The sequence below is a fragment of the Saimiri boliviensis genome, chromosome 6, assembly GCF_048565385.1.
Source record: "Saimiri boliviensis isolate mSaiBol1 chromosome 6, mSaiBol1.pri, whole genome shotgun sequence".
NCBI classification, from domain to species: Eukaryota; Metazoa; Chordata; class Mammalia; order Primates; family Cebidae; genus Saimiri; species Saimiri boliviensis.
The window spans coordinates 81,114,093-81,141,945 of NC_133454.1; the positions used below are offsets into that span (position 1 = coordinate 81,114,093).

Sequence of the window (27,853 nt, forward strand, 5' to 3'; positions counted from 1 at the left end):
CTTCAGTTTCTCCACACCTGACCTAAGGTAGCCCTGGGTGAGCAGAGAGGTGAGGGGCGGGCAGGAGAAGGAAGATGATGTGGACAGACTGTTTCAGGAAAAGAGCATTGGAAGCAGATGAAGTCACCCAGGTGCTGTTCCCAGCTCTGCCCCACGTTGATGTGTGACCATGAATGAACCACTTCCCCTCTCTGCTCCATGTCTTGGTCACAGAATAAAGAAGTGGGAAGAAAGGATCACTCACATGGCTTCTCTCCACAAGATTCAGCCTCTTCTATCTCACACATTTGCCAACTTTCCCTCCCAACCAGCAAATGCCACAGGAAACATCCCCTTGCCACCATCGTGACTAGATAGGGTGGCCAACTCATCCCAGTTTGCCCAGGACCTTCCCAGTTTCAGCACTGAAAGTCCTAAGCAAACCAGGTTGAGCAGTCCCCTTTCACAAGCTCTGAGGGCAGGGACTGGCCTTACTCACAGCTGCCTGCCCACTGCCCCACACCGTGATGCATTGGTATTTGTTGAATAAATTCCCTTTCAGTTTCCCCAAAACACACGTGCACTCCACATCATTACACAGTCTGTGGTTCGTATCTTCATCTCAATATTGAAGCAGAACGTACGTTGCTAAAAGGCAGGGGCAAAAAGAAGGAAGAAGAAGAGCATGTCAGGTAAGACATCCAGGTCCTTCCTGGTCACACCATCCTCATCACTGAAGGTACTGAACTTAGGACAGAGGACTTTGTGCTGTAGTCCAAGTCCCCTGGAAAGAACATGCCTCCGAGAGCCGTGTGGGAGAGGACTGCTCTGGACCCAAGCCCAGCCCTTTTGCTCCAGAGTCCAGCCACTTTCTTGGCCTGGCAACCCAGCACTGACCCTGTGGACTTTGCTCCCAAATCTGCACTGCTAAGATGCCCTCCCAGAGCACCTGGATTTTCCGGGATCGGGCCACCCACACACTTTGCTCTGGTCCTGCCGCAGCCAGGACCTTCTCCTCCCAGAGCCTCCCTCCCCTCTGCCCTGATGTCTGCCTCTACACTCGCCTCTCTGCTCACCTTGGCAGAAGAGGGCCGGGGACATGGAACTCTGGGAGTCACACTCTTGGACCGGCCCTTCTATGTTTAAGCTCCTCGAGTACTCACTGCTGCACGAGACCCAGCCCATGCTCATTTTGAGAACAGGCACATTATTATGTAAAATTAAGCCATAAAACCCTCCCTTTTTACTTTTATTCTTGTTCAAAGCCAAGCCATTTTCCACTAGAGATAAAAACAAGGCATTTCTGAGAGGGGAGGGGTACGGCTGTCTAATAAGCCAGAATTGATGCTCATGACGGACTCCATTCTATTGAGCTCTGCACACAGAAGATGTGGAGATGGGAGGAACAACTTAAGGGGCTTCTCTGCAGAGATCCCGCAGGACTGTTTGGAGATATTTGTGAGGCAAATTTACATCAAGGTGAAGTCCTTGGTGCTGCACGATACCTGTGAGAGGCGGAGAAGCAGTAGAGGAATAAGTGAGGTCAAACCCAGCTCCCGGCCACCAGATAAGACCCAGGGCAGTGGCCACACCTCATGCACTATAGCCGGGCACCACCATCCTGGGTTGGCAGATCCTCCCCTCTTTGACCTCAGCAAGTCTGCAAGTTCCTAGTCTATGGGAGTGAATTGTTCATAGAGGCTGCTTGATCTGAGGGTGCAGGGTGGGAAGAGTGAGCAGGCCCCTTCTAGAATGAAGATCAAAGTAGACTGTGAACTGGGGTCTGTCTGCCAAGACACATTGGGAACAGCATCCAGCTATGCCAGGGATCTGGGAGTGGAGAGGCGGGACCCACCTGACAAAGGTAAGACAGTGGCATTCCAGGCAACCACTCCCCTGAGGAGGTCATCCTGGTCTTGCTTTCTCCCCAGGCTTTTCCTGGAGAGTCCCTCCCCTCTCAGCTATAGTCAGCACACAAGGGCTCAGGCTCACCGACCCCCTGGAACGTACACCCAGGAGAGGGTCTGGCCCCAGGATCGGCACTGTCTTCTTAGCCCTCACGGCCACCGTGGCCTCACTCCAGCCTCTGTCTCCTACCTGCACCCAAGGGACCAACTTCATTCTCCTCTGGCCTTACTTAGATACATCTACCTTATCCCAGATCTTTCGAGATTAGACTCCCAGGCCAGTCAGTTCCCAGGCTGCTGGACATAATAAAATCAGAGGATGAGGGCACTGTGAAGGTTCCCATTGGCCTCCATGAGAGCAATCAAGACTGTCTCCCCTTCTGGCTGATGTCTGTATTCCCATAGCCTCTGGAGCTAAGAGACTGCAGGGTGTTTGCTGCCCCTATGCTGCAGGGACTCCATGCAGAATACTCGGAAATAATAATACTAAAAACTTCCATTTACTGTTTATCATGTGCTAGAAACCATGCCAAGACTTGTAAGATGTTTTTGTGATTTTCCCCATTTTGTTCCTTTCTGCAATCCTGTATGGTAAACAGCATTCTTGTCCCCATTTAACAGATGAGGGAAATAGAGTTGAGTCTGTAAGTTACCTTCCAGGGTTTAAACCTGGGCTCATTTGATTCCAAAGCTTGTCTTCAAACCCTGCGGAATGATGGCTTCCATCTCTTCCTTTCCATACCCACCCAGAAGTGCCAATAGTGAGACAGTGGTGTTGTGTTACTGGCAACCCAAAGACCTTGAGGGAGGGGCAAAATGAAGGAGTTGTTTCCAGGCTGCCAAATCTGCATGAAGAAGGGAGAGGCTATATTCTGCCTAGCACGACAATGTGGACAATACGATAAAATACTACTGAGCCCTTGAAGCCCAACACTGTCTTCCTGTGATGCTCCTGACTTTGAGATGTACAATCCTGGTGACTCCTTACCCACAGACTGCTGCATCTTCTGCTGTGTGGCATCTCTGTTTGACTCACAGTTGACTCAGGAAATCAGTGACTGATTTCCTGGGCCCAAAAAACCATCGAAGAGCTGGCTGTGAGCCTGTGAGGCAGTCTAGCACAGAAGCTCTGCGTAGCTGGATCTTGTAATGTTGAAGAATGACCAGTGGCCCTGTCCAGCCTTTCTCATGGAGGGGTTGAACACAGAAGATCCTAAGAAGGTGGTAAGCAAGGTTCAGGGCAGCAGAAATGATGGTTAGAAAACTGGGTGTTGTCAGTGAGTGAACCCTAGACGTGGACAAGAGTCACTTTAGAAACACAGTAGAAGTAGGGCAAAGGGGATGGCAGGCTGGAGCTGTCCAGGATGTCTTGAACCACGTTGCCTCCTCCAGAGCTTGCCTGTGTGGCTTCTGATTGTGTGATTGTGGGCCTTCATCAGCCTTCAAAACATCCCAACCATCTGTGGTCACCTTTGGTGGTTTGGTTCCTTCCTCCCTGAGAAAATGGACATAACCCAGTAGAGAAAGGCCAATTTCCTTCCTGGGCTGGAGTCCAGTCCCCTGTGAGGCAGAGCTGATCTGCTGGGGCAGGGAAAGGCAGGTCCTGATAGCTCCACCAGGGTAGGGTAAGGTGGGTTCTAAGGAACAGTGGGGCAACTTTGCTCTCTAGCAAAGCCTCACTCAGGGTTTAGCCTCTGATGCCCAGAACTCTGGGGATGGAGAGAAATCACTCCCCAGGGACTTCCGTGTAATCCATCCTGCTGTGCCTGCTGTCATCTACTGCCAGGCCAGTGCCCTGTCCCATGTGCCCCTTGTCCACATAGCAGTCCTTCAGGTCATTAAAGTCATGATCATGCTCCTCTAAGTCTTCTCTTTTACAAATCAGAGACCAGATAATAAAAGCAACTAAAAGCTAAATAGCACTTCTTGTGCGTCAGGCAGTGACCCGTGACCTCTACATACATTACACAAACTCTGAAGTACCATTCCTAACTTACAGATAGGAAAACCAAGTCTCAGAGAGGCTAAGGTGACTTTTGGAGGTCACCCAGCTTATAAATGAGAGACCTGGCCTTGGAAAGCATAGAACCAGGTTTTAACTACTTTCTACTCTAGAATCTAAACAGGAATTTCACCTGTTTGTCACATTACCCAATTTCTTTTTTTTTTTTTTTTTTTTGAGACGGAGTTTCGTTCTTGTTACCCAGGTTGGAGTGCAATGGCACGATCTCGGCTCACCGCAACCTCCGCCTCCTGGGTTCAGGCAATTCTCCTGCCTCAGCCTCCTGAGTAGCTGGGATTACAGGCACACGCCACCATGCCCAGCTAATTTTTAGTATTTTTAGTAGAGACGGAGTTTCACCATGTTGACCAGGATGGTCTCGATCTCTTGACCTTGTGATCCACCCGCCTCGGCCTCCCAAAGTGCTGGGATTACAGGCTTGAGCCACCATGCCTGGCACATTACCCAATTTCTATTCTATTGTCCTCCTGAAAAGACTTCACTTTGTCAATATCTCTGAAAATCCATTTCTGCAGTTGTGACCTGAGCAGCAGAGTAGAACAAAGCTATCACCTTCCTCTTTTAAAACATTATACTTCTATTAATATAGCTCAAGATTATATTTCTTTTAAGAATAACATCATACTCTTGGCCCACAATGAAATTAACATTAACAAGAACCAGAGGTATTTCCCAAAGTGCTTTAAAGTGTGTTTTCCTCTAACTGTGCCTGTACAGATAGCGTGTTCAACACAATAGCAAAATCATGGTTAGGAATGTTTACTTTGGCCAGGCGTGGTGACCCACCCCTATAATCCCAGCACATTGGGAGGCTGAGGTGGGCAGATCACCTAAGGTCAGGAGTTTGAGAGTAGGCTGACCAACATGGAGAAACCCCATTTCTACTAAAAATACAAAAAGTTAGCTGTGAGTGGTGTTGCATGCCTATAATCCCAGCCACTTGGTAGGCTGAGGCAGGAGAATCGCTTGAACCTGGGAGGCAGAGATTGCAGTGAGCCAAGATCGTGCCATTGCACGCCAGCCTGGGTAACAAGAGCAAAACTTCGTCTCAAAAAAAGAATGTTTACTTTCACCTTTTGTCCTTAAGCTGCCTTCATGGAGAACACACTGTCTAGAGACCTCTGAGTCTCCTCCACAGAGCCAAGATCCCAAACTAGAAAAGCACACTTGGGCGGGGCTGGGCAGGGCAAGGTGATAAAGAAGCGTCCTGGAACCCTAAGGCCCCGGTAAAAATACTAGAATTTGAACAAGTTTCCTAACCTTGTCAATTCTCAGTATTCTCCTGCATAAAACGGGAATAATAACAACCCCACAGACACTCTAGGATACAGTTAAATGGGAAAGTGTACATTAAGCATTTGCACAGAACCTCGCACACAGGAAGTGAGCAAGTGGTGGCTGGTAAATCATTTGCTCATGGGCAGCAGCACTGGGGTGATCTAGCAGGCATGGCCGACCCGCTCCTGCTGGATCCATCTCCCTCCTCCCCCAGGATCAGCTACAGAATGTGTGGGGCCCGATGCAAAAGGAAAACAGAGTGTCCCTGCTTAAAAATGATTGTTACAAACTTTAATACAGCAACGGCAGAGCATTAAACCCATCACACAGGCTTTCTAGCTCCAGGATCCAGTGCAACAGGACGCATGCTGTCTTGGTTTCCTAATACCAATATTGTCACTGTAACAAATTATTACAAACCTGGCGGCTTAAAACAACACAAATTGATCATCTCATAGTGCCGGAGGTCAGAAGTCCAACACAGGTCTCCCTGGGCAGGAATCGAGGTGTGCAGCACTGCGTTCCTTTCCGAGGCTCTCAGGAGGAGCCATTGTCATGGTTTTCCAGCAACTCGAGGCTGCTCACGTTCCTTCCCTCGTGACTCTCTCCCATCTTGAAAGCCGTCAGTGACCAGTCAAGTTTTTCTCATGCCGCCATCTCTCTGGTTTATCTTTTGTCTCCCTCTTCCATTTTTAAGTGCCCTTGTGGTTAGACTGGGCCCAGCCAATACATCCAGGTTTAAAGTCATCTGATCAGCAATCTTTATTCCATCTGCAACTATAATTCCCCCTTGCCATGTAACATCACATATTCATAAGTGTGGGGGATTAGGATGTGGGCATCTTTGGGAGGCCATTAGTCTGCCTACCCAGGAAGCCAGGACCCCCCAAAGTTCATAGATGCCAGATGTCTCTCTAGAGTCTGGACTGTTAAAACAATCTTGCCCACCGAACCGTCACAGCTCCATGAGATGGTCCCTAACCAGCTCCCAGGGAGACCAGTGCCCCTGGCTCTATGCTGTATTCTCTCTGCTACAATCCTGTCCTGCTCCTTTTCACTTTGATGCTCACAAAGGATTATCTCCAGCTCCAGACCCAGGACTCTTTTGTGAGCCTGTGTGTGGATCTGTCCTGGTTGTCCCCATTGAGGGCTGCAGAACATATTCTGACCCCCTTTGCCAACCCCTCATGCCCTAGCCCCAAGCTCTAACCCACCTTTCAGACTCAACAGCTGGTCCAACCTAATCCCTGGGAGGGAGGGGCATGGGCCTCAGGGGACACTGGAGAGAAGGGCAAAGTCATTACTGACCAGGCTCAGGAAGATCTGCTGGCCAGAGGCAGGAGGCAGCGCCTGCCAGAGGCTCTGCCCTGAGCTGCCTTGGAGGGAGGCCATAGACTTGCCATGGAAACATGACAACCCTGGAACTTGAGACCCGAGCCCCCACTTCTCCTACCCAAACCCACAACCCCTTCAACTCTCCTGTGCCCCTTGTTTGGAAACAACAGCCACTTCTTGCAGAAAAGAATGTGACACGAGTCTGAGGCCAAAGCTACAGAACTGGAACGCACACATGTGCCACCTGCCTGGCCCAGCTGCCATGGGTGGGAAGCCCACCTTCCTGAACCCCCTCAAGCTGGGGCATTCACTTCAACCCTGCGCCACCCTCCTTCTCCACAACTCACACCATCTTCTCAGTGACTCCACAGAAGATGTACCCTTCTATCTCTCCACCCCTTGGGCAAAGGACTTCCTCAGTCGCTTCCTCACATCTTCATCTTTCAAAAAGAAATGATGTTTCTCTGACACGCAGTAAAATGCACCGAGCTTCAGGGTGCAGTTCCATGAATTCTGACATATGTACACTTCTATAGTCCACACTCCAATCAAGACTTGATACTTCCTTTTGCTCTTCCTGCCCCTCCTAGATGATTTTGGAGCCTACCAATAAGGAGGAAGAGGGTGGACACCGAGATGCAGGAGGAAACACACAGAGTGACGGGGTGTCTGGAGCCTGCGGCTGGGGCCGTGAGGGATGGAGCTGGGATGAAGCTTTCTGCTTTTCAATCCTGAGACTGGGCACCTTCCCAGCCCAGGAAGGAAGGAAGCGAACCCCCGTCCAACCCTGGCCAAGGTCCCCCATGGATGAGGTCCAGGAGGCTTCACCAGAGGAGTCTACAGTGTCTGCCTCCCCGGGTCTTCCCTTCTGCATGGCCGAGGGGCCTGCTTTGCTGCTGCTACAACATTGCAAGTGGGATGAAAGGCGTTTTGATTTCCCCAGAAGCCAAGAGGCCTGGATCCTTGAGGAAGTCTGTCTCCTCTTTGTGCAGATGAGGTTGGAAAAACTGGTGCACTTCCTATGCCTATTATATATTCACAGGTGTGGGGAATTAGGATGTGGGCATCTTTGGGAGGCCATTATTCTGCCTACCCATGAAGCCAGGACCCCCAAAGTTCACAGATGCCAGATGTCTCTCTGGAGTGTGGACTGTTGAAACAACTCTCCCCAGGGAGTCGGCGTAGGGATATGCCTCGCAGATGCCACCCTCCAGGCCTGCCTCCCTGCCAAGAGGCACCAGAGGGACAGGGCTTCTATGACCATCACGTCCAGGCCCCTCCCTTACTAAAAACCTGCGAGGACAAGTCCCCCCCGGCCATCGAGCCTGGAAAATGGTCAGCAGACTTTGTGACTACCTTGCCCTCCCACCACCTGTGTCTGGGTTCCCATCTCAGTGTACACTCCGGAAGACACCTGTCTGATGCTTTGCTGGGTACCCGGCATACGATGAGTGCTCAGTAAATGTTGGCCAGATGAAAAAATAAATGAGGCCTAGGACCTAGCTGGACAGATGTGTTCCCGTCTAGCTGTGTCCTGTCTTGTGTACAAGGCACTGAGCACAGTGCGGTCCTATCTCAGCCACGTGACAAGCTGGGTCAGATTACATCTTTCAGCACCAAGAAAAAAAAGGAAGCAAAGTAAGCGACCAGCAGCTAGAGGTGACAGAAAGGAGGGTGGGCCAGGATTCTGAACACTCACTTTCGGATCTAGGAATGAAGCCAAGAATAGCATCAGGGTTAGAATTTGGAAGAGTAGAGCCAAGAATATCAAGAGCAAAGTGCAGAATACAAGAGCAGGGACAGACGTCCCGATGAGCAAACCGGAATTCACAAGAGGCACAGGAGCTCAGGCTATGGCAGGAGCCACACAGCATGAATCTTCCAGAGGCTGCCATTACTGTGGGCTTCCTCTCCACGTGCTGACCCTCACGCCTCAGTCCAAATCCCAACATTAGCCAGAGCCCAGGTATCACTCTGAGCCTTGGCACAGGGTTTCATGTTCACTAAAACAGTTTTTTTCCAGCATGTAGAGACAGACCTTCCTCCCTCCAAACTGATCAGCAAATGCACAGTGCCATCTTGTTAAAGCAGGCCCGCCACTCCCATTAGAGTGACATAAATGGACACCTCAAGGCAGTGTATGACAGTGGTTACAGGCACCAATTCTGTTGCCAGACTACCTGCCCCAGCTCTGCCACTAGTGACCTTGGGCAAGAGATATAATCTCCCTGTGCCTCCGTTTCCTGTTCTGTAAGATGGAGGCTAGTCATAGGACCTACCTCAGAAGGTTACTGTGAAGACTCAAGGGGTTCTTACAAATTAAGTGACAATCATGCCTGAAAATATGGCTTTCCCAGATCAATGTTTGCCAGTGTCATTTGAAATAGGATGAGAGTGAAATTATTGAAAAGCTATTTCCAAAATGAATTAAGCAGGATGAGCCAAGCAGTGGCCTTGCTATAAGGCAGGGATGTTTTTATGGAAAATAGACAAAGGGAGGCACTGTTTCACCGAAGCCCATACTTGTTTTGTGTGGTCCACCAGCAGCTCTCCAATCTTGGGTGTGCGTCTGGCACGTGAGCTGAAGTAGAGCCAGACAGAGCCTTCCAAGTACATGTGCAAAGAGAACCCTCCGCTGTTAAAGCCACTTTCACAGAGGCCTCCCTGAGGAGTGAGAAGGCTCTGTCTAGAGAAAGGGGCTGACAGAAGTTGCCTCGTGCCACGGGGGAGGTGTGGAAGTGCCACAGACTGTCAGGTTCTGGGCAGAGGGAAGGTCTTTCTGTTAGGACGATTGCTTCCTACATGGGCTCTCACTGTGCAGCACCACAGTCAGGGCCACCTTTGCAAGTGACAATCAGAGCATACTGCTAATCTGCTCAAGCCCTTCCCATGGATCTCTGTCTCAGAGTAAATGCCACACTCCTTGCAAAAGGCTTTCTCCTGGGATTCACCTTGACTGCACGTTGGAATCACCCAGGAGCTCCAAACAACACTGAAGCTGAGTACCACCCCAGAAACGCTTATCTAGTTGGTCTAGAGTGTAGTCTTGGCATCAGGATTGTTTTTTAGGGCTCCCCCGATGTGTAGAATGTACAGGCAAGGTTGAGAACCACTGCCTTAATGATCTGCTTCCTGCTGCTCCTCTGGCTTCATCTCCAACTACTGCCCCCGCCACACGCCCTGTTCCAGCTGCAGGGGCTTCCTTCCTCTCCAAACATGGTGTGTGTGCTTCTGCCTCAGGACCTTTGCACTTGCCACTTCCTCTGCCTGAAAGAAATTCCCCCCACCCCTCAACAGTACCCCCATGGCTTGCTTCTGCTTTTCCGCCAGGTCTTTGCTCAGATGTCATCTCTTAGTGAGGTTTTCTCTGACCATCCTGGAAAAATTGCAACTCCCCACTCCTATCCCAGGTGTGTCTCTCTCTCACTTTATATTTCTCCACAGCACTCACCACCATCTAACATACTACATATTTGACATCTTTATTTACCTGGTCTCCACCCACCTAGAATGCCAGCTCTGGGAAGCAGGGGTTTCTGTATGTTTTGTTCACTGCTTTGTCCCTTGTATTAGTCCATTCTCATGCTGCTATGAAAAAATGTCTGAGATGGGGTAATTTATAAAGGAAAGAGGTTTAATTGACTCACAGTTCTGCCTGGCTGTGGAGGCCTCAGGAAACTTACAATCATGGTGGAAGATACCTCTTCACAGGGTGGCAGGAGAGAGAAAGAGCCAGCAGGAAAAATGACAGATGCTTATAAAACCATCAGTTCTCACGAGAACTTACTCTCACGAGAACAGCATGGGGGAAACCGCCCCCGTGATTCAGTTACCTCCTACTTGGTCCCTCTCACAACACATGGGGATCACGGGAACTGCAATTCAAGATGAGATTTGGGTGGAGACACATCCAAATTGTATCATTCCTGTACTTAGTCTATGCTGGCAAGTGAAAGCATATTCTTCCCTCCCTTTGGACATCTTCAGCTGCTCTTTCATCCCCATAACCCAGCCAGGTTCTTTCTGGGCCACAAACAACCGTACCCAATTATACAGTATACAAGGTATTCAATAAATGTCTGCGGAGCTAAACTGAATCTTCTCCCTAAAAGAACACAGCCTCCAAACCGAGCAGCAAGATCTTTCTCAAAGACTCCAGATAGAAGCTCACTGTGGTTTGCAGCTTTTTAAAAAAATGTAAAAATAAGGAGAAAAGGGGGAAACAGTGTAGGGGGAGCTCACAAAAATTAATGAGATTTTCTCAGCTGTGGTACGTGCCCACATTTTCAATAATTGGGAGTAATAAGAATTCTCACTGAAACTTAAAGGAACATCCTTCTGTAACAAAGAGAGAAGTCGAGACAGACTTCTCTGTCAGATGTAATGACTTGTTAGCCCCACAAGATGGATTTACTTTAAAAACCAATTTACAAAAAAAAAGATGATTCATAAAAATGCAACTAATTGGGTTAAAATGATTTATTAACAGGAATCTGAGATGACTGTAGTACCCTTAAGGAGTAAATTGAATTGTTAATCCTCAAAGTCTCTACTGGAAGAAAGCCTTGGCCCTACTCAGCCAATGGAGAAACTGAGGCTGAAGGAAGCAGAGAGTGACTTGCCTAATGCAAGCCAAGGGGACAGGCCCTTGCTGATGCAGGAAAGGGACCCAAGAGTCCAAACGCCCAGTCCTGGCTCTGTTCCCAGCACTCTGGGGACCCCATCTCCCATGGTAGGTCGACAAGGGCCCGGTCACTGACTCTGCTCACCCACTGGGTCTGAGGTCAGGCAGGGGCCGGTCCAGGGGCAGGCGGTCACTGAGGTAGGCGTTGTAGCCGTAGTACTGGAACTGCTTCAGGGCCACGCGCCGGCCTTCAGGGCTGAGCTCCTGGCCCCAGTGTGCAAACAGAGAGGAGTCCGTGAAGGGCTCGGCCTCCGCCTCCTCAGGCTTGGCAGGAGCCTCTGGAGAAAGAAGGAACAGGAGACAGTGGGTCAGAGTGCACCCCTGCATGTGCCATGACAACCCCTTTCCCTCCCTCACAACAGCTTTTGGTAAAACAACCTTAGCCCCTTCTTTCAGGGATTGGGTTTGACGTGGGTTTTCATGCTTTCGAAAGACCCATTCATCCATGAATCCATCCATTCATCTAACCCACAACCACCAGGCACAGGAGATAGAGAAATACACCTGACAGGGTCAGCTGAGAAGCTGATGGATGTGACCCTGATGCCCCATGGCTTCGAGTCAGAACCCCTTTGTTTCCAGTGTGCTTCCCTGCCAGAGATACTGGCCCCAGCCCTCAAGCTGGGCATCTGGTTCTCTGTCTCTAGCCTGTACCCTCACTTCCTACAACCCTGGAGCCCGTTTCACATTGAGGCACCCAAGTTGGAGGTCTACTCCTCCACCCAGTTCTTGCCAGCCCTTCTCCGTCTCCACCATCTGGTCCTGTGGGGAGTTGCCTGGCGCACCACATGACATTCACCTGGCTATCAGCACTCTGGCCAGACTGTCTCCAGCTGCTTCCAGACACTGTCCTCAAGAAGAGAGAATCAATGATGCAGGTGACAGCCAAGCCACACCCAGCCTGCCCTGCGCTCCAGGCCCTGCTCATGGGAGCTCTGGTGGACTTGGTGGAGGCAGGTCAAGGCCAGCACGTGGTTTCCCAGGAACTTCCCAGAAAAATGGAGGGGCATCGCTAACTCTAAGAGCAGAGGCTTTAAAGTCACACGGTCATGGATTTCACACAAATCCACGACTGTGTGACTTTCAGCCACTGCTTCACCACGTACTGGCTACATGACCATAGTACAGTCAACCTCCCAAGGTCAAAATTCCCCCTCCTAGAACGTGGGGATAATTATACCCAACCACCCTCCAGAGATTGTGAGGATTGCATTAAATAATGTGTATGAAGCACTTAGATCAGTTTATGTCTCAGAACAAGTGCACAGCCAATGGCAATTCTGGTCATTACAGCAAGGGAAGGTTACTGAAATCTCTCTTTTATGGGAGCTAAAAGATAGATCCTGCCAGGACATGGGCTGATAGTCCAGGACTTTGGAATTAGTTCATTGGAACAGTCATCAGGTGAATCATTCAAGGTTAGAAATCAGAGAAATCCAGACAGAGATGGCAAGCCCACTGGACAGCGTCTTCTGTGCTCACAAAGGCATGAGGGAAGTAAGAGGTAGAGCCAGGAACCTGGAATGAGATAGAGACCAGAAAAAACAGAAGCAGGTCAGGGACAGGAGAGGCAGGCTCAGGACACCTGCCCACATCCCCTGGTTGGCCTGTATGGAGCTGATGGGTGCCTGGCACACCTAGTTACAAGCTGGAGATGGGGTAGGGTCTAGGGTTCCCAGGTCTTCAAGGCTGGAGAGCTTGGGGCTATAGACTGCCACTTCCTCTCCTGGTGCTCTCCTAAAAGCCCATCTGGGAGAGAGGAGGCTGCCTGGGAACAAAATGGGGAGCCTTCCAAAACACAGGCTCCTCTCATCATGGAAGGGGTGCTCCATCACCAGAAGCAGGCAGAGGCTATCAAGAGTAGAAGGGGACTTCGCAAGCCCACGATTCTGAAAGCAGACAGAGCATGTTGATGGCAGAGATCTCAGTGCGAGAGATGCAGAAAGATCTGTAAACCAGCTCCAGGTCCTGAACGCACTGGGTGCACATGCGTAAGGTGCCTCTCCGGGCCATGTCCTCCAAATGCGACACCCTTGTAACTGCTGGGATAACCATAAGAGCTAACACTTGAGGAGTGCTCACTCCTTCCATGAGCCAGGCTCTGTCTGAAGCATTTTTCTCATATCAATGATCTTATCCTATAAGGTAGGAACTGTTGTCATCTCCATTTTACGTATAAAACAAGTGAGGCATAGAGAGAATAAGAAAGTTGCCCAGGTTCACATGGAAGGAAGCGCGGTAGCTGGATTTCAGTCCCGGGAAGGCTCTCCCCAGGCAGGGGTTCTCCCACTGTGCTATACAGCCTCTATATGGCAACGGGCTGCTAAAGTACGTGAAGTACAAAGATAAACATCGCATACCATCTTGGTGACTGATTTTCCTTAAAGACATGAAAGCAAACTCGGAAAATTAAACAGATTAGGATATATTGAAGCATAAAATGCAAACTATGCAAACGCTCCTAAGACGCAGCGTTATCAGGTTTGCAGTGGCCTGCCCAAAGCTCCATCCCAGAACTTGCTCATTCTTCTCCCCTACTAGGCATGCTTGAAGGGGAGAACAAGCATGCGTGATCTTGAAGGTCCTTGTTATCTCTAAAAGGATGTATGACTCATTCGTTTGGAATGGGGGGTAGTAAAAACCTAAATCAGTGAACCAACTGAATCATATCATATTTAAAAGAAATGTAGTTTTATTGCTCTCAAATACCTAAATGGATATTACCAAGTAAAATGAGACCAGTTAATGGAAAATTATGATCCAAAATTAGGCCTGCATTGCATAATAATATATTATAAACATATTAAAGTCCTGGTGACACCACATGCTCCTACCTTTTCACTGAGTATGGGCACAAATGATGACAGATTCAAAACCAGTGAGTCCTGAAAGATGTGTTGGGGGCCCTACAGCAGGAAAGATGTAATCTTTGTTGGATTTCTGCCAAGAGTCAAGCACTGTGACAGGTTATTTCCTTATCGAAGGTTACCTCTCTTCATCCTCACTGGTGCAACTCCACAGAGCAGGACCACATCTGACCTGATCCCCACTGAACTGCCAGCTCCTGCACAGTAACTGGTTCTTACAAGGGACTCAGTTGATCATTTCAAAATACATCAGTTAATAAGTAACCTATAGTGGTTAGACACAATGAAAACAAAAGTGAAAAGTTTAAATGTCTAATCCAAGCCCACCCAATGTGTCAGTGACATCAAATAATCGAATAAAGGCCTGGCTTCCTCCAGACTCCACATTCTTTCCTCTACACCAGGTGTGACAAACCATGGTCCGAGGGCCACCACTTACATTTGGAAATAAAGTTTTATTAGAACCCAGGCATGTCCATTTGTTAACATATTCTCTGTGGCTGCTTTGGAGATGAAGAGCAAAGTTGAGTATGTGTGACAAAGATGATATGACTCAAGAAGCTGAAAACACTTATTATCTGATTCTTTAAAAAAAAAAATTGTGCCATCCCTGACCCTTTCCCCAGCCCTGTCTGCCCTGTACCTTAGAGCTGACTCTCCTCTCTGAACTGTATTTAATTTTTCTTTACTTCCAAAGAATTGGTTAAGAACACTGACTGTGGAGTCAGAATCCCAGGGTTTGTACTTCAGCCCTACCATTTCCCAGTTTGGTCCACCTCATCCTAAGCCTCAGTTTCCTCTTCTGGAAAATGGGGTTGATAATAATGGTGCCTTCTTCATAGAACATTTGTGAGGATAAATGAGATGGACAGGTATGAGGCTCAGTGCCGTGCCTGGCATATAGTAAGCTCTCCATAAACACTGCTGAAACTGCACAGAGAGCCCACAGCCCTATCAAGCTGCTTGAGTTCAGACAGGAAGGTGACCTTGCCAAGGTCCCCAGCTCTGAAAGATGTTGATGCCATCCAGCCCCACATGAAGGCTCTCTCTGTCCACAGATGAGTGGTCTATGCTTAACCAGCCTAGACTCCACCGCTGACTCCAGTGAGAAAGCAGGCCTACACGGTCATCCAGCAACAGGGGCCACCTTCAACATAATGGGGACAGGCAAAGAGGCCTCAGAGAAGTGCCTGTGCTGGGTCCCCTACAGGAGTCCTGGGGTGTCTGGCACATCTGGTGATACCCAGACCCTCTGATGCCTGGCATCTAGGGATGAGGCACCTTCCAGGAATGGACTCCAGCTGAGGAACCTGCAGGGATTCAGACCTACCGGGGCATATCTGACCAACTGATGAAGTGACTTAAGAGAAGCACATCTCCAGGGGCTGAGGACTCCCCAGGAGGGCCCATTCGAGGCAGAGAGTGAGCAGGGCACAATGAACTCTGTGAGTTGCAAAGCCAGGGCACATGAAGGAGAGTATTTGGAAGATTCTGAGCACAACCCACAGAGGCTGTTACTCCCCGCCTGCCCTCACCCAGCCCTGAGTGCTTGTCTGAGTCCCAGGGAGAAATAGGATGAGAGGGAAAGTGAAGGGGCTGCTTTGCCAGACAGCCACACTTGGGGCCCAAGCGGTGCTTGAGTCCGGGAAGGTGAAAGGGAAGGAATGATGTGATTAGGGCAGGTTGGGGAGCCCCCAGTGGGGCAGGAGGAGACCTCTGGGGCAGGGGAAATATTACCATGCCGTGTCCTTCTCTGCTTAGAACCCTCCAATGGCCTTCCACCTCCTTCTTTGTAAATGCCTGCAAGGCCCAGCACTCACCTCCCGCCTCTGCACCTGGCTTTCTCCTCTCCAGCCACACCTGCCACTCATCAGACTCACTAGGCACATCTCACCTGGGCGCCTCAGCACCTGCATTCCCCTGCACATCCTCCTGGCCAGTTCCCTCACTTCTATGTCTTTACTCAAAAGCCACTTTCTCAGCAAACCCTATCCCAAACAGCCAGCTCTCTCCTCGGTATTTACATCTATAGTCTCTGATATGGTTTAGCTGTGTCCCCACCCAAATTTCATCTTGAATTGTAGCTCCCATAATTCCCACATGTTGTGGGAGGGAGCCCGTGGATGTAACTGAATCATGGTGGTGGGTCTTTCCTGTGCTATTTTCATGATAGTGAATAATCCTCAAGAGATCTGATGGTTTTATAAAGGGGAGCTCCCCTGCACACGCTCTCTTGCCTGCCGCCATGTGAGATGTGCTTTTGCTCCTCCTTCGCCTTCCACTGTGATTGTGAGGCCTCGCCAGCCATGTGGAACTGTGTCCGATTAAGCCTCCTTTTCTTTATAAAGTAGCCAGTCTCTGGCATGTCTTTCTCAGCAGCGTGAGAACAGACTGATACAGTTTCCATTCATTTTGTTTGCTGTTTCCCCGACTGGAAAGTGACTCTGTGAGGTCAGGGATTTTCTTTGTTCTTTGCTGAATCCCTCAGACTCAGAACAGCATCTGGCACCTAGTAGGTGCTCAGCCAAAATAGCAGTAAAATGAACAAGTAGGGCAATAGTAGTGGGTCGGGGAGTCAGAAAGCCCCTGCCTGCTAGAGAGTCCACCGATCTTTCAGAGGGAGTGGAATGGGACTGCAGTGCTGTGCCAGCAGGTAGGAGCACAAAGCTGGTGAAGGCATGGCCAGGGCAAATTCCAGCTGTGCACAGTTAATTCCTCCCCAGTTCACTTAAGCAAATGGTTGTGCACAGTTACACAGACTGACAGGGCACGCTTAGGAGCGTCTCAGGTGGTTCCAGAAAATATGGTCATTGGTAAGCAAGCTCTCCCAGGGTTCCTCTGTAAATCTCTAGTATCAGAGAATTACCGGGCTTCTCTCCCAAGTATCCAGAACAGGACTGTGCATGGAGTAATTACCCCAAAACATGGGAAGAAGGAAGATAAGGAAGGAGGCAGGGACAGAGGGAGGCTGTGTCTTGCTCCTCTCTCTCTTTTTCAAATCTCACCAAGAAAGGCTCAGAATCAAAAAGATTCCACTGAAGGGTCCAAACATTCCTCCTCCGAGAAACCCAGGCACAAAGGGCAATGAGGTGGGAAGATCTAGAGACTCTAAGATCTAGAGACTCTATCTAAATCGACCTAAGATACCTTCAGGAAGTGTCCAGCTCAAACCACAGAGCCACAGAGAACCAGATAGTCAGGCCAGGACTTCTCTTCCTTCCCTGAAACCCAGCCCATGGGTGTCCCTAAAGCTCAGCAGATGTGTTGATACCTGTCTTCCCTCCTGAGTCTCGTCTCCAAGGTGCTTGTTACAGAAATCCTCACCATCAACCCTGAGGAGAAGATTCCCTCCAGAGAACACTAATCACTCCACCCTTGAAGAGAAAGGTACAGTTGACGGGTGGGTCTGTGCAAAGCATGACATTTCTGACATTAAAGAGGCTGACTCCTTCCTCATTGTTGACATTGCTCAGAGGAATTCTCCCTGAGGGACCCTGGAGCAGTCACTCCTGCTCATCCCCAGAGTGCAGGAGCTGCGGCTTGGCCAGCCCTATTGAGAGAGGCTCTCTGATGACTGTGCTTCCCTTGTTTGCTGGGCCTTGGAGCTCACTGTCAACTTTGCTCACAAAAGGTGTTAACCCCTTTTATCAGCTAAGCAACAAATATTTAAGCAAGTTTATTCTATGCCAAGCTTATTGCTTGGATATTGAAATATAAAGATTACTCAGATGTGTTCCCTATCCTCATGTAGCATCCAATTTAGTGGGAAAGGCAAACATACAGAGAATGTGGCGAATGCTCTGATCAAGGGTGTATAAGATGCCATTGCGTCCCTGTAGGTGAGGGAAAAGGGGGCAGAGGGAAGGCTTCCTAAAGGAGAGGATGCTTGAATTGAAGAATAAGTGCAATCCTCAAGCTCATTCCAGGGAAGTACACCCCAAAGTAGAGGCCAAGAAGAACCAAGATGCAGAAGGAGGACAGAGCACTCTGTGGGGCTCAAGGCTGCTAGACAGATGGCTGTACAGATCTGAAACCAGGAAGCCAGGCCCAGAGCATCCAGGGCCTCAGCAGGCTGGGGGGGCGCCTGTGGATGGGGACAGGAACAACCACAGTGAAGACTGTGAGACTGAAAGCCTTGGGATTAGTGTTATTATTTGGAAATAGTTTCTCAGCCTACAAGCGAGCATCCCAATGCATCACAAAAAGGTACTCTCTTAAGTGGTACTGGGTGGGATGACTCATACCTGTAAATTCAGCACTTAGGGAGGCCAAAGTGGGCATATTGCTTGAGTCCAGGAGCTTAAGACCAGCCTGGGTAACGTACAGAAACCCCATCGGCACTAAAAATACAAAAGTTAGCCGAGCATGGTGGTGCATGCCTGTAGTCCCAGGTACTCAGGAGGTTGAGGCAGGATTACTTAAGCCCAGGAGGTCAAAGCTGCAGTGAGCTTTGCCACTGCACTCCAGCCTGACAGAGCAAGACCCTGTCTCAAACAAAACTAAACTAAACTAAACCACAAAACGGCAGAGTGCATTATTTGGGGTGTAACTGCAGGCTGATCTTGGGTGTCTACTCTAAAAGCTTTAGCCCTGTAGCCGATTCCCTAGTACAGTGTTCCCCAATTCCATCACACTGCCCTTGCCTCTCCTGGAATGTAGGTTTAATCAATACCATCAAATATCAGGCAAAACTGCAGCTGGGAGACATTAAGGGGCATATTGCTGAGCTCACAGCCCTGACCACAGCCTTACCTGCAATTATGGGCCAAGACATACTGTCTGACTGGAGGGCTGGAGAAACTTTGGGTTCCAGGAGGTCATTCACTTGGTCTGTACTGGTTCATACTAATTGTTGAGCTATTGAAATACCTTCCTAACGATGGCAAACAGCTGCTGCCCAGAATACGTCCAGGGCGTCCCTGCAACTCCAGGTGCCCTGGCCCTTTTCCTGAAATGCTCCAGGTCTTTCCACAACCAGCAAATCAAAGGCCCATCCAGGAGGCCCAGGACTCTGCTCTAAGCTGCGTTGAGTATTCCTGTCAATTGGTTAGTATGTATCCCTTTCCCGGCGTCTGCCAAGTATATTTTAACTACTACTTGCTTGAGTCTTTCCTGGGTGGGCCCCTGTGAATAACAGTGACGGGTTTCTGGATACCTACTCACTCAGGTCATTCACTTCCCCATGGTCATCCCCAGGCCTCATTGTGCACGATCTGTTTTCATAAAGTTCTACCAATGATCATCTAGAGCAATGGGAAATGCCACAATGTGGTCTCAGCGATACACCCAACAGTGCCTGACACACAGCCCACTGATGAGAATGGAGCTTACCGATACATCCTGACAGGTCCACACTAATTCATGGAGACAGGTGGGAAGTGGGGCAGGAAAGAGCTTGCAAAGCTTTGAGCAATGAATGCAACGAAAGCCACAGCTCTGAGCGTTGTGCCTGGGCTAATCGGCCAGGCAAGAGGAGCACATCTGGAGACCTGCCAAGGCTTTTGAGGCTCCTGAGCCACTGATGCTGAAAGTAGGAATTCCTGCATGAGGAGTGCTGCTTCAGTGGACAGCCCAAGTGAAGGGCTGGCCCCGCTGACGCGTGCTCCCAGATTGTGATGGTGCTGAGACTGCATAATGGAGTGAAAAAGAAACAGGCTTAGAGTGAAAGGGGCACTGGAATGTTGCCCAGCCCCGTCTAGGTCTGACAGCCTCGCCCTCCCGGACCAGATCCCTGGAGATCCTCTTCTGCTGAAGCTGAGCCATTTTGCCAGCTTGCCATCACTGCAGGTGGACATTCTGAGGTGCTGGTGGCATTCTGGAGGAGCTGCAGGAGAGGCTGCAGCCTGGATCTCTTCCGAGGCAGGAACCTAGCACTCATATTTGCTCCTCGGATTGGAGGGCAAGGGAATCGGAGGAGTCTTATGGCGTGGTTGCTGCTGGAGTTCAAAGTGGTTTAGGGCTCCCACCTCGAGGTTGGGCTGCAGGAATGGCTAAGCCCTGCCAAGGGGATAGACAGAGTCACCTGGAATGCAGCTCACCTGGCTGAGTGACCCTGGCCCGCTTCCCAAGATGGGCTGCGCGCTCTCTGGAAGTGGCAGCTCTGCTTCTTGTCCCTTGGTTTGAGCGCCTTTAGAGATGTGTTCCCAGGAAACCACTGGAGCCTTCTTGTTTCTTGCGGCTTACTCAGTTTACAGTATATCCATCTCTCAGGCAGAGGGGATCGCTGAGAAGGCTTTGAAAGTGGTTGGGGAGGGGGGTCTAGCTTTTGCCCTGTGGCCAGTTCTGTAGCCTCTGCTATTTCTGTTTCCGCCCTCAGGCCATGCTCATAGCCAAAGCTCTGGTTGTTTGGTGATGAGATCCAGACCGGGAGAAACTAGGACAGGCAGGTGGGGGTGCCAGGTACCTGCCTCCCATGCGCCCCAAGACTGGCCTGGGGGGGGCAGGTACCTGCCTGCCATGGGCCCCAAGACTGGCCTGGGGCGGCAGGTACCTGCCTGCCATGTACCCCAAGACTGGCCTGTGGGGGGGCAGGTACCTGCCTGCCATGGGCCCCGAGTCTGAAGTGCATTTGGGGCACAGAACCAAATGGTCCCGTCTCCTGGTCCTCCTCCCAGAGTGTGCTGGGGACCCCTTCCCTCACTGCCTCTGGGTCTGCTATTCACTCTCTTTAGGAAAGATCCAGAGCTCCTTCAAGCCTCCACTTTCTTCCCTTGCAAATGGAAACCGACTGTCAGGCTGCTACAGAGAGTCACTGTGGAGTCGGCTTTGGGAGAGATGAAGGCTAAGCATCAAATAATGCAGCAAGCATTGCTGAACATCCCAGATAAGAATTCATAAAGAACGCTTTCCTTTTCTTCCACTCCCACTTTTTAAAACAGCTTTATTGAGGTATAATTTACATGCCATACATTCACCCACTTTAAATGTACAATTCAATGATTTTTTAAAAACTTTTCTTCTACTCCTGGAGGGCCTCGTTGAATGCTTTATTTTGGGTTAAAAAGAAGAGGGCTAATTGAATGTTCAGAAATGTATATTTCTCTTGTCAGCTTTCAGTCAACTCCTGCTTGCTGATTTCCAATGGTGAGAAGTCACCATTATTCCTGCTAAAGAGCTTGATGCTTGGGCCTTGCCAGAAAAGCCCAGACTGTGTTTGCAGGGCATCAAGGCCCAGTTTACCAGAGCACTGCTAATGAGGGTAGGACTCACACCGCCATGCAGAGGGGTCATGTCGCAAACAGCCGGAACAGCAGCGTCCAACCTCAGCTGCCTTCAGCTTGCCATCTGCTATGTCACCTTCACAACTTGTGGGCTTGTCCTCCCTCCTCTTCCAAACACCCAGCCTTGAGATCAAAATCCCAGCCTTTGTGTCTGGTCCCAGCCCAAGTCAAGCATTGAGCCCTGTGCAAAGCCAGCTGGTCCGGGAGACAGGAAGCCTCAGCCAACCCCCACCTCCAACACAGGGCAAATCCCCAATTCCCTGGGCCTCTGTTTCTCTTCTGTAATATGGAGCCAGTGTTTGCGTTTCACTTGAGAGAGAAGGGTGACTTCAGCATATCACAGCGGTACTCTTCTTATATCCAGCAAAGCAATCTGTTATGCCTCTGCTTGTAGTTTGGCTCCTAAAGGACAAATTTTCATATTTTTGAAAACATCCTTTAATACGTCAAGTGACCAAAAGTAAATGCACTATTCTGTTGAGTGGAGGGCTTCCCCTCGTCTCTGCTTCTAGAGTTGCATTCAAACATGAGCCAAAGGTCTTTTGCCAACAGCCCCCACAATTAGGCTTTCTCTCCCTGGAATCCTCAGAGCTGCCAAAAGAACAAAGTGGAATCTGACAGCAAAGAGCTTGGATATAATCAGGTGGAAGGAACCCCAACAGTCTCAGGTCCAACATTATTAAAATCCTCTGCGCAAGGATTTTATTCAGCATGGCAAAAGCAAATCCAGGATAGCTTCCTCTGGCACCTGAACAGCGTTGCAGGGAAGAAGAGAGGCTTCTTCAGGGTGCCTCAGGCCAAGGTAGGGTGGGGTCTGCGATCCAGAGAGCTGCCCCACTGCAAGGCCAAGGGCGGGCTCCACTAGGCGCCGAGCCCTCCAGCACAAGGAGCTCTGGAGGCAGCTCCGCCCTGGACTGGCTGTGTGACCTCATCAAGCTCTTAAACCTCTCTGAAGCTCAGTTTGCTCATCTATTGAACGGGGATAATATCTACCTCTAAGGTTGTTGCAAAGATTAAGCGAAAGTGCTTAGCAAACCATCAGACAGGTGGTAAAGTCTATCAGTTTCCTGTGGCGCTCTAGCAAACAACCACAAACGCAGTAGTTTGACAATGCAAACATACTATCTTCTAGTTCTGAAAGTAAGAAGTCTGACAGGGGTCTCACCGGGCTAAAATTGAGGTGTTTGTAGGGCCATGCTCCTTTCTGGAAGCTTGGGAGGAACATTTCTGTTTCCATGCCCTTTCCAGTTTCCAGAGACTGCCTGCATTCCTGGGCTCATGGCCTCTTCCTCCATCTTCAAAACTCACTACAGTGGGTCAAGTCCATCCCACATTGCAGCCCTCTGATCTTCTCTTCAGCCCCCTCTGCCATAGTCTCAAGGACTCCTAAGATTGCATTCGGCCCACCTGGGAAATCCAGGCTATGCTCCCTCTTTACAAGTCAGCTGAATTCACAACCTTAATTCCATATGCAACCTCAGTTTCCCTTTTGCCATGTAAGGTAACCTATTCACAGGTTCCAGGGATTAGGATGTGTACATCTTTAGGGGCCATTATTCTGCTACCATAGTAAGAGTCCAATCGTCATGTGGTTTTTCCCATCTATAAAAGAGATTCTGATACTTCACTCACAGGGTTATAGTGAGGCAAAATGTCAACAGCTGGCATCTGTCAAGAGCCTATCATGTCCAGCATTACTGTGAACAAAACCGCACTGTCCACCCCAACACTCAGAGAGTGTGAACACACCCTGTACAATCTGGGCAGGGCTGTCATCCAGGTTCTCCAAAGGAGCAGCGCCCCTGAGGGCTGCATGTGGCCATGAGCTGTGAGGGACCTCATCTCTGCCCACTCCTCCCTGACCTTGAAGCACTTTTGGCCTTTCCTCCCTTCTGCAGTCACTATCGAGCAAGAAAGGAGAGCCCTAGATGGTGCCAGGCAGGGACTGAGGCAGTCGGCCCCCTGCCTCCCTGTTTCCTCCTGGTCCACGCAGATGGAATAATCAGTGTCCAGCTGGCTTCCTGCTACTGATCTTTCGATTTAGGTGTTGGTATTTGGCTACTCTAAATGTGGCTTTCGAAGCCCCCTAAAGCTGCAGTTGTTGCTTTTATTTGGAGAGGGGAATTTAGGACCCCCTGAGAAACAATGTTGAAATTGTTTTTCTTTATAAGCTACCCAATCTCACCAAAATGGTGAAACCCCATCTCTACTAAAAATACAAAAATTAGTCGGGTGTGGTGGCAAGTGCCTATAATCCCAGCTACTCGGGAGGCGGAGGCAGAGAATTGCTTGAATCTGGGCGGTGGAGGCTGTAGCGAGCTGAGATCATGCCACTGCACTCCATCCTGGGAGACAGTGAGACTGTCTCAAAAACAACAGCAAAAAAATCTACCCAGTCTCAAGTATTCTTCTATAGCACCGCAAAACAGACTGGGACAGCCAGGGATAGAGGAATTTGGCCTGCACCCTGGGAGGTACTGGCAAGAGTTCGGGAAGGTAACTCCAGCCAGATGGGCTAGGACTCAGGAAGGGTGATGGGCCCCAACAGGAGATCAGAGTCACTTCAGTCTGGGCTGACATGGGAGGCAAGGGACAGAAAGACACCTGACTCTGCAAGCATAGTCCAGATACTGCAGGGTGATCTCTCTCAGTCAGAAAAATCCCACGCCACTCCTGAGGGGCCGGCACTGCTGTGTCCCTCCTCCTCTGCAAGGGTGACTTCTGGGCCTGGGGGTGTCTGAGTGCACGGCTGGGATGACTGGGGCAGGTAGGAGCAGCAGGACTCGGTGTGTGCACGTGCTCACAGAGTGCAAATAGCCTGGATTAGAAATTAGGCAGAATGAAAGGTACTATTAAAGCGTCAAGTTTTGTTTTGTTTTGTTTTTGAGAAGGAGTTTTGCTCTGTTGCCCAGGCTGGAGTGCAGTGGCACAATCTCGGCTCACTGCAACCTCCGCCTCCTGGGTTCAAGCAATTCTCCTGCCTCAGCCTCCTGAGGAGCTGGAACTGCAGGCACACGCCACATGCCCAGCTAATTTTTGTGTTTTTAGTAGAGATGGGGTTTTACCACGTGGGTCAGGCTGGTCTCGAACTCCTGATCTTGTGATTTGCCTGCCTTGGCCTCCCAAAGTGCCGGAATTACAGGTGTGAGCCATCAAGCCCAGCCTAAATGGTCAAGTTTGTACACTCCATGCCAACTATATAAAGCACATGTAAAAAACAAAAACTCATCTTAGAGAGTGGCAAATGCCTGTATCTTAGGAACCAGAATTTATATGTGCCATTACTTGCTACTTTAAAACAACTCTTTAAAGCTAGAATTCTGCCTAGGAGAGATATAATAAACTCTGAAGCACATACCATTATCCCCCTCCCACCACCCCCACCGAGCTGAAAGCCTGGAGCTGAAACTCGGACTTCTAAATATATGCTACACTATTCACACATAAAACAGTGCTCCCAGTGTTTCCACACATCAATTGGAATGAACGGGCCGGACCGACACTGCTGATATTAAAGAGGCATGCTTCTCCTGATACAGACGCACAGATGGGAACAGCTGGCCTGGACAGGCAGAAGGCTGTGTGGCCCTTGCCAGTAGGACAGTCTGCAGCCCAGAACAAAGCCAGGCACCTGCAGCCACGGCTCCCTTCAAGGCCCCGGCAGAATTGGGAACCTAGTAAGAGCTCTTGCTTTGGGAAACCTGCAGCCTGAATGAAGCTGCCAAAATCACGTGTGCCTTTTGTAATATTACTGTGTCACGTTTCCCCTGTCTCCAGCAGCCTCTCCCAGGAAGCCTGCCTGCTTCTAGTTTCTTTCTTCTGGGAAGAAGAAAGGGGAGCAGGGAGCAGGGTGCTGTAGGAACAGCAGCAAGCATTCGACTTCACCCAGAGGGCTGTTAGATCACAGATCGCAGGTCCCACCTCAGAGTTTCTCATTCAACAGTCTGAGGGGAGGCCTGAGATTGTGCATTTCTAGCAAATTCTTAGAGGCTGCTGAGGCTGCTGGTCCATTTCTCCACTCGAAGAATTGTAGCTCTAGAGGAGGGGCTTCCTATAGCTTCTTGGCTCTCAGCACATTCAGTGTGTGGCTGTGGCAAGTCTTGTCTTTTTTATTTTTTATTTTTTATTTTTTTTTTGCAACGGAGTCTTGCTCTGTTGCCCAGGCTGGAGTGCAGTGACATAATCTCGGCTCACTGCAACTTCCACTTCCTGGGTCCAAGTGATCCTCCCACCTCAGCCTCCTGAGTAGCTGGGATTACAGGCTCTTGCCACCATGCCTGGCTTTTTTGTTGCTGTTAGTAGAGGTGGGGTTTCACCATATTGGCCAGGCTAGTCTCGGAACTCTTGACCTCAGGTGATCCACCCACCTCAGCCTCCCAAAGCGCTGGGATTATAGGCATGAGCCACTGCATCCAGCCCTTCTTTTTCTTTAGCCTGCCATTTTCTCAGCAGTAAACACAAGGTGATCTCTCAGATCCCTTCATGTCCTAAAATGTCACAATTCTAAGGTGGCTCAGATCACTGATTCTGGCATACACAGGGCCTAGTGACTTCTACTCAGAAGCAGAATGTTCAATGGAACCCTTAGGCCTCTAGTTTAAATCCTTGCCTGAAGTCACACAGCAAGGCAGCAGCTGATTCTAGGACTGGGAAGTCAAAAAGGGTCCTGGTGCCCTCATTCCTGCTCAGTGCTCCCTCCACCACCCAGGAGGGTCATGCAAAATAGCTCTGGGGAAAGGCAACCTGCTCGAAGAAAAAGTATTTGGGGTATCAGCCAAACCCAAGAGGCTGAGCCCTGGGCACACCCGCAAACCTCCTCCCTCAGAGACCCCTTATCTGTGCTGGTGCCTGGGTCTAGATGTACAGCATGTACCTGCCCCATAGGACAGGCAGGTGGGCAGGTAAGCAGTGCTCGACAGTGTGGAGCCAGAGGATATCAGTCACAAGACCCTGGGACTATTAGCCCAGGCTCCCACAAGAGAGCAGAGTTTCCATTTCCCTCAGTTATCACTGGCTGTATCCTCACACATGGGCGCGCCCGAATGTGCACGCGCACACACACACACACACACACACACACACACACACACACACAAATTCCAAAAGCCCACAGTAGCCTACAAAAGCTCATCCTGAAAACAGATTCTTCCAGTCCCAAGTGGTTGCTCACTGAGTGTACCAAGAGCATTAAAAATACGTCATTTCAGAGATGAGAAAAGAACACTTGTAAAAACAAATTTGCAAGAAGAAATATTATTCCGTTAACTAGCCCACATCTGATTCTTTAAATGCAGTGTGTGGTGCGGAAGGATAAACGCGAGCCAGGGCCCCGGCGAGTCTGAGGTCTGCGCACACGCCGCTGGGAGCCCCAGCTGTGGTGGCCGCAGGGCCGAGCGTGCGGCCACTCCCAGCAGCTGGTGGTTCCCTGGACGTCTTTTCATTACTGCCCTAAGTCGTAAATCTCTCACCCCCAGCAGTCACAGCTGTATTTCATCGGGGAGAAGTGGATTTGTCCTTCGAAAAAAGTTAACAAACAGGCCCTCCCAACCCCAGGTCCCGGCAGAATCGGAAAAGGCTTTGAATCCACGTCAAAGAAGCCATCAAAGGAAACAGGCCATTTTCAAACAAAATCCATTCCTCGAGCATGACGGTAAAAATATTTATCACATGAAAGATGTGAAACCTTTATGATGTCTCGGCGCTCTGTATTATGAATGCAGTATATGTCCGGTGGAGTGTGTGCAAAAAACCGTCATGCTTATGATTTTGAAAGGGGGAAAAATTAGTCCTTTCCATCTGGCAAATTCTTAATTTACCAACCAGCTGTGCTCCGTGAGCACCTGAGGCAGAGGAAGGAGGCACTCCCGGCCTGCAGCCAGACAAAATAAGCAAAGGTTTTGGACAAAGAAATTCTGCACATCCAAGATGCGGAGAATGGGGTCCCAGGCTTATCTATCTCCACCAGCCACAGGCTTTGAAAAGCATCCACACTGATAGCTGCCCAAGGTCAGGCAAGGCTTCTTCAGTGGATCCCAGGATTTTCCACAAGGTCTGAACCTTTTTCCATAATCATGAGTTTTTGCTCCACAGATGGATTTTTAAAGTGAACAAAAAAGCCTGTTCCTATTCCCAGAAAGGATCTTGAGAGGGCCAGCCAGCCTTCCCGGGAGACTCGAGGTCTCCCAGGCTCAGATCTAAGGAGGACTCTGCTCAGAGGCACTGCAGTCCTGAAGTTCCTCCTCCACGCCACACCTCAAAGCTTGTGGGCAACCAGGGAGGGCACCGTGATACACAGCCTGTCTTGGGCGCATAAATATCTCCTCTTCAGGAAGGAGGCATGGCCCAGATCTAATGCCCTTTCCTCCTGGCGGGTGGCTCAGAAAGAAGCTCCCTTGTAGGCCCTGGCACACTGAGGAAGATACATTGGCTTGCCCCACTTTTTTCTGGGTACCCACAGAGAAGTGAAAATTGAAGTCTGTAAATTTGTCATTATAAATGAAATGAAATTCATTTATTCAATTAATATGCATCAAGATACAGCTGTGCAGAGAGCAGCATAA

The 27,853-nt window shown here is 49.8% G+C and overlaps 1 protein-coding gene across 2 annotated transcripts in view; it reads right to left on the reverse strand.

The window, feature by feature from the left end:
* The window catches only part of GALNT18 (polypeptide N-acetylgalactosaminyltransferase 18), a 367,520-nt gene that overhangs the window by 178,675 nt on the left and 160,992 nt on the right, over positions 1–27,853 (reverse strand). For both annotated transcript variants that reach the window (XM_039471355.2, XM_074401094.1), the window contains exon 2: positions 11,292–11,484. In XM_039471355.2, coding sequence (XP_039327289.1) covers positions 11,292–11,484 — 193 coding nt within the window. The remainder of the gene's footprint in view (positions 1–11,291; positions 11,485–27,853) is intronic.